Raw genomic sequence first — 12457 nt, forward strand, 5'->3', positions numbered from 1 at the left:
TATTTGATGAATCATTAGAGATTGCTGGCATCAAATTGTTTACATTATGAATTTGAGAAATAAAATTACTATATACTTTCTTACGAATATGCTGAATAAGCTCACGCATAGCCTGGAGGATGTATACCCTGAGGTATAAAATAGGATAAACATCCTTTTGAAATTGTTAAATATGCAAATATATGCTCGAATATCTCGAGTTCATTTGATTGGCTTGCAATATTCTAAACATTGAAGATCAAGTATAAGTCTTTCATTTTAAATCTATACATTAATGTTCTTTGTAAAGAAGTTATTAGTAATCCTTGAAGGTTGTTGTTTTTTTCTTCTAGATTTTTTTACGAATAACAGCTTATAACCACGATAGCTCCATTGTACTAATGACATTTCCAAAATAAAATCAGTCAAAGCATTAAATGACAATAAACTTCTAATATGAACAGGTGATGGGCCTAGGCCTGCAACTTTCTAAAGAGTTAATACTCTCTATAAATATATACATCAAGTGATGAAAGTGTGTTTGTAAAACTTTTGGAGCAGTGACTGGAAAGTGATTATTACAAAATATGTAGCTGCCAAAATAGCAGTGGTGGTCTCTCTACAGGATTTGAATGCTAAGTAAAAATTTACCAGCAAAATAAAAAAAAAATGAAGTAAAAAAAAAAGGTTTTCATATACAAGAAACAGAAGGGAAATTTGGAAGGTTTACAGACGTCGATACAAATAGGAGGCATTCAAAAGTGAGTAATGATGCTGGTTTGTACAGGATTTTAAATTGATCTGGTTTTTCGTTGTTTTTCTTTTCACTTTGAGCCATGAACTGACCTAGATTATACCAGACGTCCATGTCACCGCTAAGCGTGGTGACGTCGATAAGAGTCTGACCCAGAAAATCATCCGACTCTCTTGTGAATTTTTGACGCAGTCTGGATTTTATATCATCATCTTCATCCCTGAAAGAGTGTTTCCAACAAAACACAACATTTAGAAGGATTAGCTAAAACTAAATAAAGTTAAATATTTTGAAGAAAAAAAAAATTGACGATCAGTCAGCTAGTTGGTTTGTCCTTTCTTGTTCTACATGACTGAAGTTGCCATAGGAACTGACAATTCAACTAATCACTGATCCATCAAGACTGGCCCTAATAGAACTCCAATACTTTCATCATCACATGTCAATTGCTTGCAATGCTCTCTGAATTAGCTTTATCTTCCACACTGCAAAACCTACATATTATGCTCCATCAAGATTTTTAAAAACTTCAATGAAATTCTAAACTGTTTAAATCTAGCAGAAGAGTTCTTTTTGACTGACCGTAATTTTTAAACAAAAAATATCTTGGAGCATATGATGCAATTTTACAGAATGCAAGTGTACTGGCTTTTAAGTGGCTGATAAGCTGAGAGTGGGGAAAAAGCATGATCTGGCTGGAACCTAAAGCTGGCAAGTGTCGATCAACCGTCGAAGCAGAGACAAGCTAAAAATATTAGGCACGACTGGCAGTGACACATGAAAGCATGGAGATGTAACCAACCAAAAAAAAAAAAAATTGATAAATAAATGAAGAAAAAAAAAATAAGATTGTCAAAAAGATTGCCCTAATAACCATGCCATATAAACTATAACCACACAGAGATACACGAATGAGAAAAAAAAAATGTTCATGGTGCGTGGCAATGGCATGGCGTGGGGAACTTACCCAAGTTATACCATACATCCATTTCTCCACTTAACGTACGCACTTCGATAATGGTCTGACCCAAGAAGTCATCAGATTCACGGGTCAATTTCTGCATAAGTTTTGATTTCAAATCGTTGTCTTCATCCCTAAAATAAGGGCTAACTTGTGATGCACACAGTCAAGTGTCAATACTGAGGACAACCTTCAAACATTGCTCGATCCTCGCCATTTTATTTTTTCACCCCCCAAAAAATCGTTTTTCCTTTCTCCCTTTCTATTTTTAAACTTTAATCAAGATCATATTTCTTTTTCTCTATTAAATCAACCACAAAAAAAAAAAATCTTCTTAAAGTCTTTAATAGAAGCAATTTTTAAATTTAACACTATCCTTAGGCTAATTTATTGTTTTCCTTGGACAAAAAGGCCAAATAAAATCAAAGCAAAACCTAAAATTTGTGAATTTACAAAAAAAATGTTCATGAATTGTTAAAAAAATTATATCGCGAGAACAATTGACAAATGAAATAAAAAGAGTACGCATGATTCTTGGAGTTACAGGCTACTAAACATTGATAAGGCTTTGACTGTCACATATATGATAGAGGGGGAATGATGTTGACCTAATTCATTTGTTCAATAAAGAAAATCATAATCGACATACACCACAGAACTATGTAAACCGAGGAAATCAGGTGACCAGCTAATTAATAAGCATTGTGAACTCACTAAAAAATGTACTAATCACAGTGAATGCTTGAAAAGTGTCATCCCCTGGACATAAAGGATTATCTCAATCTATACAGAATGATGCACTGCATCCGAACCCAAACCCCTAACCCCCACCTTCCAAAATAAAAAATAAAATAAAAGAAGTAACAAAATTGTTTTCACAATAAAGCATCATTTTTCAAGCATACACCTGATAGTTGCAATTCTGGAAAAAAATTGTTTAATTCAATGCAATCACATTTTGTATTTATATATAATAATTCATTAACTTTGCGATCATGCAAATAATTTAAGAATCTTATTCCTTCATTCAATATTTTTTTATCAATTTATACAATTATTGTCTACAGCAATACATAGAAAAATTTACATTTATTTGCTTTTTTGATTAAAGAGAAGTTATACATACCAAACTCGCACTTTTATCCTGTCTGAGGAATTATGGCACTCACTAAAATCAGAATGGTGAAAAAAAAAATCATCGAATACATCTTTAAAGATTGATGATCAATTTTCAAAAGGCTCAAACAATGTCCGAACATACAATAAAATCAACTGCATGACGTTCCAAAAACAGTGTTTCCTCCAAGGGGCACTGTAAGAAAAGTATTCTTTAGTTTCTACTCACAAATAAAACTTTTCATTCCAGTCGGGGTTGAGGTTCTGGGGGACGGTTTTTGTGCGCTTCTTGACTTTTCCGACTTGCACGGTAACATAGGGATCACTTGTACCCGTTTTATCTTTGCCAATCAGGCCTTGAGCACATATCACTGGGAAAAAAAGAAAGGAAAAAGTACTTAACTTACATAAATAACTGCCCTTCTGATTGCTGAGTATAAAATGGAAAAAAAAGTTCTGAGACAATTTTTACATTTAGTTCTTTTAAAAGTATTTTTACTTGAATAATTACTTTCTTTCTCTTATTAAATGAACTTATCTAGAAACAAACTATGACTACAAATCTTTATAACAGTATTACAGTTGTACTTGGATATCTTGAACATTTTATATCTTGAATACAATGAATATGTCAAAGTAATTTTTTGTAAGTCCTAACCACTTATTTTTAAAGTATCTTACCCTCAATATCTCGAAAACGCAGATACCTCAAAGTTTTTTTTTTAAATAGTCCCATCTAATTCGAGATAATGAAGTTTGACTGCATATTAACATTAAATTTTGTAAATGAAATTAATCAAACTTTCATGCTATATACCCATCACAGTACTTTGAATATTCATTGCATCAAGTAATATTTGTCAATACATGCATATGCAAATTTTGATAAACCAGTAAATAATATACTGGTTTATAATGTCAATTGCTGATGCCAAAAAGTGCCTCTACGCTAGAGCCATCAAAACTTAATGGCAAGCATGATTGTCAGGTAGGTATGGATAAATTATTTCATGCACTTCATGCAACATCATCTAAATTAATAAATGTTAAATTAAATTTGAAACTGCTAGTTGTGACCCATGTTAAAATCCAAAATGCTCTCTAGTACATGTATAAGGAACTATGTTAACAATGTGTTTAGATCTTAAATGACTGACCTTTTATATCTCATTACTAAGCAGAGTAATGTTAAAGCATGAAGCAATGACTGTGGTTGTTAACATTTGGACAAACTCTTTTTGAAAGCAGCACTTAATAAAGCTATAATAAATATGTGGTATTCAAAGAAAAACCGGTACACTGCAATATATACTCTGCCTAAACTAAGACGAGAAATCCAATCAAGCATTCTAGTTGGATAAAAAAACAACAACCCCACTTCTTTTTATTTTATTTGTTTCAAACAGCATACAAAGGTGTGAATGACAGGTTCCACTATAAACTATTAAACTGAATGAATTTTCAAACCTGAAGAAAGAAGAAAATTCTATCTGTTGCACTGTGGATGTGCCTTTAAATATTTAGGCTCAGACCTATCCTTAATAATAAAATGGTGAGAAAAGGTTTTAAACTTAATCTTCATTTTTCCATCCTATATAACAGCTTGACTAGGCACTCAGTAGCTTTAAATGCTGTCACTGTAAAAAGTTGTAGCTGTAAATAGAGTGACTGTAAAAATAGCTGTAAGTAGAGCTACTGTAAAAAGTTATAGCTGCTGTAAATAGAGCGACTGTAAAGAGTAGAACTGAATTTTAGTTATTCAATCAGGCTATAGGATATTTGTTAAAAACAAGAAAATCTCCAAAAATCAGGATTCATTTGACAAAGCAATATCGTAGAGTAATAAATTTCCCAACCAGGTATAAAAAGAAAAATATTCTACATTCAAAGGTTGTATTATACACCTTAGCCCATATAAATATAATAATTAAAAAAAAATGTTGGTAAGAAATATATTATATACATATTAGACTTTAGGATAGGATAATATGTGTTGACAGGGAGTAAAGTAAATTGACTATATATAACAGGAAATAAGTACTTCAAGAGGGGATACCTGTCAATGTGATGCTAGCTGACCATTTTGAGGTGCCATCCAAAATGTTTTGTTTGGCAGCCTCCTTATGGCCAGCATGTAGAGCGGGCCCCAGGCCAAACACTTCCCTGCCAAAATGGAAATTTTAACATAGATCACAAACACAGCACAACATTTAATAAATACAGAACTCTTTGACTATCCAACAAGTGTGCTCTGACAGCCAAGCATTTCTACAATCCATGCTTGTCACAGTTAGGACTTGCACTCATGGTTAATGCTCTTTCGCTGTTGGCAAAGTCTGTACATCTAAAGGCCATGCAGGCATATGATTTCTCTCTCTAAGAAAACTATGTGTATCCCCACCTTTATGCTCTCTCAACATTTGCTTTTTAAAATTTTGTCACCCCCCCCCCCTCCCACCCAATGAAAAAGAAAAATAAGAAAACTTATCTGACCGGATCCCTTACATTCTTTTTCTGTTGAATTTTTAATTTCATATCATATCTTGTAATATCATTTCTTAGAATATCCAAATGATATGTCTGCATAACTAGCTGCAAAAAAAGGGAGAACAACAGAACTGCAATCACAACAGCTTCCCGCCTTACCAGTAATGGCAATTTTAGCTGACCACTTGGATGTTCCCTCCAAAACACTTTGTTTCACAGCTTTCATGTGGCCAGTATGGGATTTTTTATCCACACCAAATACATTTCTAATAAGCAAGGTTATCAGGAGATCTTTGAATTATTAAAGCATACATCAAATACATAATTATATATTATTACAGAAAAAACAATGTAATGAATCCCCCAGAGGTCATCAAACTAACATATGACCTTGGCCTTTAACCTTGACTTTTTAACAATATAAAACCATTCAGCATATCTATTTATAGCAACTACATTAAATACACTGCCTTTTTTTCTAACATTGGTTCTATATGCAAATAAAGTTATTATATTTATCAAGAAATTTTCTGCAATAAAAAAGCATTCCACTTGTTAAGTTAAATTTGTGTATCACACCACAAATAAATAATGAGTACAAGAACTTTATGAAAAATGCTGGCAAAATGAAAGGAAAGGAATCACACACTCACTTGATGAGTTCAAAGATTTCTGGTTTGTTTCTCTCCCTGATTTTCATTCTATCTCTCATGGCCATTATGATGTTCTGAGTTTTATCTTCTGCTCCATGTTTGGAACTCTTTTCTGCTGCACCTGAAGAAGAAAAGACCCAAACATGTTATAGATAGATCTATTTAGATCTATATATAGATCTATTATAGAGATCTATATAATGTTTAAAGCCTAATTTTCTTAATGTAGAAAAGATAGTTCAGGGGGGGACTTTCAGCTTTTCAAAAAGCCATATTAGTTGAAAACTTGCTCCCATCTTAACTTATAGGACAGTGTACATCTCATTTCATTTCCTTTACATTTCATATCAGAGTTCTTTTTATCACCTTATGTAATATCATCCACTGGTCAAGAAGAACTCCCCCCACACTACCCTTTATCCTATACCCTTACCTTAACAGTCAGAAAAGTTCAAATGTATAAAATTGAACAAGTGTCCAAATGGCGATCCCCATGTTTGGACAAGTAAATACTATCAACTTGTTCAAAACAAGATGTGTATGAATTGTGATGAACCAAAGTAACACTGATTACTGTAGATTCCTAATTAAACGCGAGGAATTAATATCCGCGTAAAATCGTGAGGAGCACCCTTCGCGAATTTTAAAATCTCGCCATTATTATTTGAGAGTTGAGAAGTATTAGAACTACGGATAAAAGTTCCGCTTTTGCGATTTTATATTCTCGCGATTTGATACAAAACACCGGGATCGCGGAATTAAGTACTCACGTAATATAAGGAATTTACAGTATTGCAGTTATAGTACAGTGTGTTTTGAGAGTTTTTAATAATACTCTATGGAAATTAAATATTACATATCAGATCAAGAACATTGCATATTAATATTTTGATGCTCAGCTCCGGTGCTTCCAATGAGACTGATCGGACAGTACAAGCTAGACTCACGTTGCAGACAGTCGGCATTGAGCAGGTCTTTACACTTCTCGTGGCATTTAACTCCGCATTCTGTACACCTGACCCCCTGTCTCACCATCCCCCACAGCAGGCCGCCGCACTCAAAGCAGTATGTGGGAGAGGTGGCGGTCCACACCACAAAGTTGTGGGGGGTTGTGCTGGAGATTGGGTAGATCAGTGCCTGTAGAGTCTTCTTGTACACATGCATTTTCTGAAACAAAAATAGAAATGGTCAAATATGTTCAATTTTCAAAATCATGCATTTTTTATAATATGTCTTGAAGTACCCTATGGTCTTAACTACATTGGTTCAATATGCTTCATGATGACAATTTTTTTTTTTTTCATAAAGCATGCATCAATACTAGTATCACAATTACCTAAACCCTTAATTAGGCAGACCTAAACATTACCCTCATCAATTCAATCATTGACACATGCTTTACAACGTTTTCATGAAAATAATTAAATCTTAATTAAAATTAGAAGGTAATGACATTAGTATATGTGTTATTACCTAAAAGGTTATTGACTGAATATTGAGAAACATTGCCAATCCCCATCTTTGCCTTGCAGACTTGGGATTTTTAAGCTTAGATGCTTTACGATATGTGTTGATTTCGGTTGATAACTTTATATAAAAATATCTTTTATCTGCAAGTGTCTACCTCAAGTTTCAAAGCTGAAAATTGCTAGGATCTTTGAATAAAGCACAAACTTTTGTGGTCAAAAATGTACTTGGAATCATTTTTTAAGTTGAATATTATTATTATTATCCAACTTAAGTCTTAATAAAATTAAATCCAATCTTTTTTCCTTCACAAAATGAAATATATCAGCCAACACAAAAAAAAAAAAAAAAATAGGAGTTGTAACTTAAACTTCAGAGACAGCTGACTTACCAATTCTTCATCCTTCAGAGATTGTCTGGCAACCATGGCAGAAGGTGCATTACGTTTGGATTGCATAGTCTGTAAACAGTCATGCATCAAATTAATTCAATTAAAGCCTCCCACTAATGAAAGAATTCAAGAACAAATCAAACAGTTTATCTAAGAATCTCAAACAAATGATTGAATTTACAATTTAGTTAAATCGAAAACACACAAGAGGCACCACAACAAACCAAAAAGTTTTTTATAGGGTACGTTTCTTTTCTTTTTTTTTCATCAATCCCTAAATACATTTGAAATGTCAGTGGTTATTTCTAATTGATTTTTTTTAAATAGGGATTTAGTGTCCTTTACTTCCTCAAATTATAGCTTAATTTCTTTGGAGATATTCCGATCTGGTTTTAAAGATCAAACTGAAGTTAGGCCACACCAATATAATTTCTTGTTTGTCAGACATTCAATGAAAACAAGGTACTAGCAGGCAAGCGATTAATAATTTCAAAAATTTTAACGCAAAATTTTTAGGCCGTACATATTAAATAAATTTGTGCAAACGGTTATATTTTTACTACTTGTTTCTGATTTATAAATTAAAAACTATTGAAAATACGAATAACAGAGCAAAAATAGAACAGAAAGCAGTGCAAAATTTCCAGGATCATTAGGGAAATTATTTTTTGTAGTTTTATTAAAATATGAGCGCGCGGGGTCCGACGAACAAGAAATAATATTGGTGTTGCCTTCATCTGATTATTTTCCTGTGTTTTATATACCAGTCAAAGCCAACAAAAGATAATTTTGTAATTTCGTCTAAAATACATTTTTTTCCTTGCATATGTGATGACTTTGAAAAATAAACTGAAACAAAATTGCAGTTTTTGGTCCTTAGTTTAGTAATTTAAAACTGCTATTCCCTCTCTAATCAATAATCTTTTTTATATAATCATAATTGCAAATTCAATTTAATCAATAACTTCCACCATTTAATTGTCCGGATATATAAATAATAATATAATATATTATATAATTACATATAAAACTATGTATACTTGTACTTTCATCTAGCAATGTGTTGAACATCTTTTCTCATTTTAGTTGATTAAAAGAAAATTTCATGCACTACACCGCAATACTTTCATGCAGACACCTCTTTCCTTTTTTCTTACTAAGCGCCGTTTCCGCTAAATTCATAATATGGACACGATAATATGTTTCACATATTTTCAAAAAAAAAATTCTAAACTACTTATCAATATTAGCCCTTATTAAAATTTTTTTTTAAAAAGACTTATTGGTGTGATATCAACCATTAAAAAAAAAATAAAGATCAATAGTGCCAATAATACATTTTTCATTTGATAAATCTAACAAAAAAATTCTCAAACCAAAGTAGAACTTAACGTAAAAGTACACAAAAATGTATCTATTGCTAGACAGTATATATATAAATCAGATATGTGCCATAATTGAGTAAAAATCAAGCTGCCCTGTATATTCAATCGATAATTTACAGAAAAGTAAAAAACACACACATGTATTCAAAAAATATAGTTATAGCTAAAAAAAAAAAAAAAATAGTGTGTTTAGGCCATTCACATCCAATAAAAAATCTGTATTAGTGATATCAATGTATTAAAAGTTGATGAAATTTTCATAAAAAGAAACAGAGAAAACTGCATGAGCAAATGTTCTAATATTATGAAATGGCTAGACAACATAGTTTCTACAGCTAATAATATCATGTCACATTCAATTTATGAATAGAATACCTTAAGAACCTGCAATGCAAAAAAGCCAATGTTGTATTACTCGAGTTTTGAAGTGAATATCAGTACATTCAAATGTGATATTATAATCTTAAATAATCACCATTGAGAGATTATTTATATTAAAAAAAAAAAACTCAAAGTGAAAGCTGAATTTTGTGAGCAGAAAGACATAGAAAATTTATCTCAAGGTCAATATCTCAATATATAACCTTAGAGTCGAGAGGTCAAACTGGATTTAGTTTTTGCAGTAACAGAGTAAACGATCGTGACACAGCTAGCAGTTGGTGCATAAATTATCAAAAAATGGGGCGGGTACTTGACAGCCAATGAAAATGCTTGTTTGAAAAACTGCACCTCGTGATCCCAATAGTGTCATCACTCAAAGCATCAGTTTATTGGTCGCAGTATGAACACCCAGCCATGTTGGATAAATAATGTTTGAAAAGTGTATCTAGGCATGTTGAAATATGAGAACAGCCACAACTTGCACTACATAAAGTGTGTATTGATGACGTAGAACAGCTATATAATGCATTATAAGCAATTTTTCATTGAGTTTTAGTGATTGTGACATAATATTGAGAATTCGATGTTCGTAACAATCACTCCTTTTAAGTGCGCGATATATCTGCGCAAATAGAATTGGGTCCGTTGTCTTTAAGTCTAGGTTAGCATTTTATAAATGCTGTACAGGTAATTTCTTTGAATTCTTAAAGCTGATTCTAAACTTGTCTTAATTACATCGGTATTTCTTTTTAAAACTTATCATCATATGCAGAAGGCTCTTAATTAAGCAAAAAGGTTATATGGTAATGAAAAAAAAATATGGCCATGAAAAATGACGGGCATGATAAAACAATGCATATCCAATAACATACTTCTTTTGTCAGGGTCCCTTCAAAATTTTGACCCATGCAAATATCCAAGAAATATTCAATATTTCCCTACTGATAAGAACAAACGATGCTCTACATTAATATTTCATACATTTTAAATCAACAGATTTAATCAATACTTCATTACCATTTTTTCTAATCTTATTCTTCACAAGCAATTCAACAGTAAAAGAAATCACAAAATTAGTTTACACTGAGTCAGAAAAACTTGAATGTTTATAGCAAATTTCAAGGGACCATAGTTAGGAATAGCTTTCATTTTGAAAACCATAATTCCTTTCACAATTATAGCAAATTTCAAAGAAATCTTATGGCGAATTCATAAAATAATAATCATTGACATTATTTTAAACTTTCAAAGTTATATGATATTTAAATTTGAGGAATTTATCTATGCATCTTTAAAATTTATGCATCATAAACAAAATTTGTATTGTAAATATTCATTATATGAATGAAAAAATATGTAAAAATTTTGCCAGCAAATGCCTTAATAAAATTCCTTCGCTATATCCGAGTTTTCGCTGTATATATATAAGATTTGAATGAAATAAGCTGATAAATATCTAGCCTTTAAAACAAAAGAGCCATAGAATTAATATCAATATTGCAGATTTTACATCCATATAATGACAAAGGGGTGAAATTGTTGCACCAAAGACCTTAATAATATATAGATATTACATATGTATATGGCTTAGGGGAGTGTGATTATGGTACCAAAGACCTTGGTTATGTAGATATTACAAATGTATGACTAAGGGATGTGATTATGGTGCAATTGAGTCCAAATGGGGAAAAGCCACAAGACAACAACATCAACCCACTAGGTATTTGCATATTACTGAATACTTGACACTTAGTACATGCCAATATCACAAATTTGAGTACATGATCAACATGATTAGGCATTCCTCTCTCTCTCTCTCTCTCTCTCTCTCTCTCTCTCTCTCTCTCTCTCTCTCTCTCTCTCTCTCTCCCATGTACATGTAAACAGGATATAAAGGGATTAACACGAAGGACAAAATTTGCATTCTATCAGGAGTCTGCCAGAGATGTACCATATATTTACATACTTTGACTTGAGAATATACTCATGTATACTCACCAAAAAAAAAAAATTATTCTCTTAATTTCATTTAACTTTAATTAGTCATGGTAGCCGAGTATATACTTACCAAGTCACTAACAAGTGCAACTGATTTTCGACGAGGCAGAGTGAACTCCGGAATGGTGTCCAGACAACTGTATATATCATTGTGCTCGGGCCTACAAACATTGTCAAATCAAAAAGCATGGTACAAGAAATACTGTATACAGGGCTATTTTCACCTCATGTTATTTTCGCCCTTCTGGAATTCGTCTAGTCTTACTTTCGCCAACTTAATTACGATGAGGGCGAAAGGGGCGAAAATAAAACGGGGCGAATATTCCCCTGTATACAGTAATGTGTTAATTAATTTATGAAACAATTTAGCCTTGTTTACAAAGATATAAATCATAATTATCAAATTTATATTGGCATTTCATCTAGTTTGAAAGCAATATATTGTACAAAGAAACTTCAAAGGCTACTTTAAACAAAACATTTCCTCAATTTGTCCCTTATTTACAAAACTTCACTATATCAATATTAAAATTTTCGAAGATGAAATAGATTTGTAAACTCAAAATCTCTTTAACGTAGCAAGTATACTTGATCTCTTTCATTATGTATAATCATGAAATTTAAAGTATACAAATAGATTGTCAGTCCAACACTCTGACAGTGAATTCTTTAGAATAACCTGTTATAATAACTTTCTTCAGATCTAAAGAAATGCCTTAAGATTCAAAGAGCAATTAAAAGTTTTAAAATCAATCAATACATGTACAACAGAAGTGACTCAATATTTACCCTCCATTGGGGTGTGACCATTTGTCTCTAGAGTCTTCTGTATGACCCATCATGTTTATTCCTTCCTGTAAAAAAAAAACAACTCAAAATATTAGA

The 12457-nt window shown here is 31.9% G+C and overlaps 1 protein-coding gene across 23 annotated transcripts in view; it reads right to left on the reverse strand.

The window, feature by feature from the left end:
• LOC128178469 (protein unc-13 homolog B-like) overlaps positions 1-12457 on the reverse strand; it is a 102996-nt gene that overhangs the window by 21991 nt on the left and 68548 nt on the right. For 19 of the 23 annotated variants that reach the window (XR_008242959.1, XR_008242962.1, XR_008242958.1 and 16 more), the window contains exons 11-19: positions 12362-12426; positions 11643-11733; positions 7809-7877; positions 6898-7117; positions 5951-6071; positions 5457-5563; positions 3040-3181; positions 2821-2862; positions 1701-1828 (exon numbers count right to left, since the gene is read on the reverse strand). Coding sequence is in view for 17 of the 23 variants with exons in the window: in XM_052845643.1 (XP_052701603.1) it covers positions 1701-1828; positions 2821-2862; positions 3040-3181; positions 5457-5563; positions 5951-6071; positions 6898-7117; positions 7809-7877; positions 11643-11733; positions 12362-12426 (985 nt within the window). In the remaining 6 variants the exon portion in view is untranslated. Of the gene's footprint in view, positions 1-825; positions 954-1700; positions 1829-2820; positions 2863-3039; positions 3182-4866; positions 4974-5456; positions 5564-5950; positions 6072-6897; positions 7118-7808; positions 7878-11642; positions 11734-12361; positions 12427-12457 lie in introns of all 23 variants that reach the window. The other 4 variants (XM_052845654.1, XM_052845653.1, XM_052845642.1 and 1 more) reach the window with 2 other exon arrangements.

The sequence above is a fragment of the Crassostrea angulata genome, chromosome 3, assembly GCF_025612915.1.
Source record: "Crassostrea angulata isolate pt1a10 chromosome 3, ASM2561291v2, whole genome shotgun sequence".
Lineage (NCBI taxonomy): Eukaryota > Metazoa > Mollusca > Bivalvia > Ostreida > Ostreidae > Magallana > Magallana angulata.